Source organism: Myotis brandtii, unplaced genomic scaffold (genome assembly GCF_000412655.1).
Source record: "Myotis brandtii unplaced genomic scaffold, ASM41265v1 scaffold303, whole genome shotgun sequence".
Taxonomy (NCBI): Eukaryota; Metazoa; Chordata; class Mammalia; order Chiroptera; family Vespertilionidae; genus Myotis; species Myotis brandtii.
In genome coordinates this window covers 4,218,179-4,222,480 of record NW_005361573.1, presented here as the reverse complement: position 1 = coordinate 4,222,480, position 4,302 = coordinate 4,218,179, and the positions used below count along the sequence as shown (strand labels likewise).

Here is a 4,302-nt window from a genome sequence, read left to right as displayed (position 1 = left end):
TGGGGATATGGGCCGGGCCCTACCCAGCTGCTCCCGGCTCCCTCTTCAGCCTCATCCCCTGCCATCGCCTGCCGCGCACTCTACAGCTGCCTGTGCCATGGCGTGCAAGGCCTTTGCTCAACGCGGTTCCTCCGCCTGAAACGGTGCTGCCTTGCTTCCTCGGGCTACTCTCATCCATGGCGCTTGGCTGAGGGAGGCCTCACCTCTTCCCTAGATCAAGAGGGCTTGGTGTCTCCCTTCCCAAAAGGCCTAGAGCTCTTGCCCGGCCCGCGTGGCTCAGCGGTTGAGCGTCGACCTGTGAACCAGGAGGTCACGGTTTCGTTCCCGGACGGGGCACGTGCCCAGGTTGTGGCTCAATCCCCAGGGTGGGGCGTGCAGGAGGCAGCTGAATCATGGTTCTCCCTCATCATGGATGTTTCTCTCTCTCCCTCTCCCTACCTCTCTGCAATCAGTAAAAATATATATTTCAAAACAAAACAAAACAAAAAGGCCTAGAGCTCTTCAAGGGACCTGGTCGAATCCACCTTTGCAGCGTTGGCACCTGGTCACGGTGTCCCCAACTGAGATAAGCGTCCCAGGACCTCACTGTGACCCAGGCAGGCCACCCTGCCCGCCTGGTTGTCCGTGTTCTCATCCAGTGACCCCCTGGGAGCATCCAGCTGGCATCTGAGGGCCCCTTGTTCTGCAGTCTGCCCTGTTCCTCCGTGGGCAGCACCACGGAGCGCTCGGCCCGTGAGGCTTTGCGCAGCCGGTTCTCTATGCACAGAGGTGCTCTCTGTCCAACCTAAGCCCTCGAGGGTGCATTCCAATCGCATGCCTGTTCGCCTCCCCAGCCCGCGGGGTCCCTGCACACACTAGCCTTCAGTGAGTGTGTGTGGGTGACAGTGTTGAAACGGCCCCCCGCTGATTGCACCAGGTCCTTGGATCTTTACAGTCGCTGAAGGGGAAGGAAGGAAGGAAGGAAGGAGGAGAGATCACGGTGGCAGCTCCAGCCTGCTCTCCAGCACTTTCTCAGCGAGGAAATCAGATGGCCGTGTGCTTTTTATTTCAGCTGCCTCCTGCACGCCCCCTACTGGGGATGTGCCCGCAACCCAGGTACATGCCCTTGACCGGAATCGAACCCGGGACCCTTGAGTCCACAGGCCGACGCTCTATCCACTGAGCCAAACCGGTTTCGGCTGGCCGTGTGCTTTTTAAAATACAGAGTTAGAGCCCTAGCTGGTTTGGCTCAACGGATAGAGCGTCGGCCTGCGGACTGAAGGGTCCCGGGTTCGATTCCGGTCAAGGGCATGTACCTGGGTTGCGGGCACATCCCCAGTAGGGGGCGTGCAGGAGGCAGCTGAATCGATGTCTCTCTCTCATCGATGTTTCTAACTCTCTATCCCTCTCCCTTCCTCTCTGTAAAAAATCAATAAAATATATTTTAAAAAATAAATAAATAAATACAATAAAATACAGAGTTAGGGCAACACGGACTCTCCCTTCGCTCATCCGCACCCGCGACACCCAAACACTTGTCTGAGGACAAAGATCTCACCGAGGCCCAGATACACGAGAAGAATACCAGGAATGTCGTTAAGCTCTTTGGAAAGCTAAATCTACCCTGTTTAAAGGGCTGCCCTTTATTCGGAGATTTGGCCGTTCCTATGGTTTTGGGGGTTAATGATGGTCATGGTAGCTGGCAAAAAAAAATTTTTTTAAAAGTCCTTCCCGGGAAAAATAAAAATTTGGCAACATATGTCAGACCCTAAGAGTTTGAAATGTCACTGTCCTGTGCCATCCGAGGCCCAGGCCTCAGCCCTGAAGCCGTGGGTAAGTCCCTGCTGCCGCGGGACCGCCTCTCCTGCCATCGGCCGGTCACTCGCCTTTTCTGTCTGGCGGTGACACTCCTGAGTCAGCAGCTCGCAGTCCCGCATCTTGGTCTTCAGCAGGTCCTGTTTGGTGGCTGAGAGTAGCAGACCCTTGGCATCCAGGGGCCCAATGATGTCGTACCAGATGGGAGAGCCCTCCTTGTCGTAGCCACACATGCCCCCCGTCAGGTACAGCCGGACCACCTGGGCCAAGACACGGAGAAGGCGCCTGGTCAGCAGGTGGGTCAGGCACCTTCCCCGTGTCCCAGGGCCTCCCTCTGGGTTCCCCAGGCTCTCCCTCCACAGCCTTCCCCCGGGGGCCAATGGGCACCCGTCCGGGGGACCACGAGGGCCCACTTGGCATGGTCAGAGCTTTCTTCTGGGGTTCCAGGCCCACAGACCCAGCACACAGGTTGTGGGCCTCATGACCTCACGGGGGAGGGGGCGGGGCCAGGACCCCCTGTCCTCACCTCTGGCGGCTGCCAGTTTAGGACGTTGTCGACGTCCTTCTGCTTTCGGAACTCCACGTGCTGCAAACACACAATCAGGGCTTTAAAAAAGGGAGCCCAGCCCGGCGTGGCTCAGCGGGTGGCGCGTCGACCCTGGCACCGGGAGGTCACCAGTTCGATTCCCGGTCAGGGCACATGCCCGGGTTGCGGGTTGCAGGCTCGATCCCCAGTATGGGACATGCAGGAGGCAGCCGATCCATGGTTCTCTTTCATCATTGGTCTCTCTCTCCCTCTCCCTTCCTCTCTGAAATCAATAAAACTATTTCTTTTTTTTTTTTAAAGGGAAAGCAGGGTAGGGAGACCTCTTAATAGACACCTAGGTGTAGGTGACGGCATGAAGGGGTGCGTCACGAGAAAGCGACTGGCAGGAATGCGAAGCAAGGCCCTGCCTCTTTTAGAGGTCTGGGCAGAACACGCCTCCTCGGCCGGCCCAGACCCCAGCAGGCTCTGTGCCCGGGGGAGGGGATGCACTTTTTCCAGAGGGATCAGGCGGTCGTGGTTGGCTAAAACGCAGAGATGTCACACCAGGCCACAGGCCGTGATGGAGGTGGGCGGGAGGGGCGGAAGATGGGGGTCCTCTGAGGGGTAGAAACGGAGGCCGCCCCGGGATCCGGAGGCAAAATGGACCTCACCTTCCGTAGCATGGCCTCGGACTTCTGCAGGTCGAAGCTTCTTGCTGTAACAGGGAAACGTGGTCAGGGTTAGGCCAGCAGGCCGGGCGTCCAGGGACACAGAGATCTCCCCTGTTCCCATTCTAGGGCCGGCTCCTCTCCGTCCACACCCCAGCTGGCTCTCAGATCACCCCCCAGGTAGAAGCTAATGTGAGGACCTTCATTGGAGGCGTCTAGACCCGTGGTCGGCAAACTGCGGCTCGCGAGCCACGTGCGGCTCTTTGGCCCCTTGAGTGTGGCTCTTCCTAAGCCTTAGGAGTACCCTAATGAAGTTAATAACAATGTACCTACCTATATAGTTTAAGTTTAAAAAATGTGGCTCTCAAAAGAAACTTCAGTCGTCGTACTGTTGATATTTGGCTCTGTTGACTAATGAGTTTGCCGACCACTGGGCTAGAGAACCACAGACCCTGGAGAGCAGGTCAAGGTTCGGGCACGTGGGAGCAGCATTGCAACTTCAGGGTCGAAAGAGTTTGGCCCCAGTGGGTGCAGTCAGCCGAAGGGTCTTATCTCCGCTCGGGGAAAGTGGACCCTGGACTCCCTTATCACTTAGCCTTCCCCTGACACAAAGCTAATCTCTCCCACAGTCTAACACCCAAACCTGAGAACCTGATACACAGTTCAAAGGTGAACTGGCCGGCCGGCGTGGCTCAGTGGTTGAGCGTCGACCTATGAACCAGGAGGTCACGGTTCGATTGCTGGTCAGGGCACATGCCCAGGTTGCGGGCTCGATCCCCAGTGCGGGGCGTGCAGGAGGCAGCGGATCCATGGTTCTCTCTCATCATGGATGTCTCATCTCTCTCTCCCTCGTCTTCCTCTCTGAAACCAATATATATATTTTAAAAGATGAACATAGCTGCCCCATCATCTGGGGTAGAGCTGGCAGAACATCCCAGTAGGATGGAGGGGTTGGTAAAGTCCCAGTCAACCTGGCCATGTCTTGCAAGGACAGACTCATCCCCCAGTGGGACACAGGGGACCCTCCTGCCAGGATTCCTGGAACATTTCACACTAAAGCTCACCGAGGCCAACTTTATCTCATGCATGAACCCCGAAAAGTTGTCCCGCTAAAGCTCCAACACAAAGACCTCACCGGCCCGCACAGCCACTGGCTCCCAGAGAGTTGCCATTTGCACTCAGGGCTCCTCGTGATACCGAGTACAGATCCACTCAGCGATGCTTAGGGAGTGGCCGTCAGCCACGTGACAACCTTCCCAACACTGGCAACCACTGTGCCACCCCCCCCCCCGGGCCCCCCCCCCTCCCCACAGC

The 4,302-nt window shown here is 57.3% G+C and overlaps 1 protein-coding gene across 1 annotated transcript in view; it reads right to left on the bottom strand.

The window, feature by feature from the left end:
• The window catches only part of LOC102254111 (SEC14-like protein 2), a 21,970-nt gene that overhangs the window by 12,363 nt on the left and 5,305 nt on the right, over window positions 1-4,302 (bottom strand). The window contains exons 2-5 of the mRNA XM_014542428.1: window positions 2,992-3,035; window positions 2,321-2,380; window positions 1,768-2,054; window positions 587-645 (exon numbers count right to left, since the gene is read on the bottom strand). Of these exons, the coding sequence (XP_014397914.1) occupies window positions 587-645; window positions 1,768-2,054; window positions 2,321-2,380; window positions 2,992-3,003 (418 nt within the window). The 5' untranslated portion in view covers window positions 3,004-3,035. The remainder of the gene's footprint in view (window positions 1-586; window positions 646-1,767; window positions 2,055-2,320; window positions 2,381-2,991; window positions 3,036-4,302) is intronic.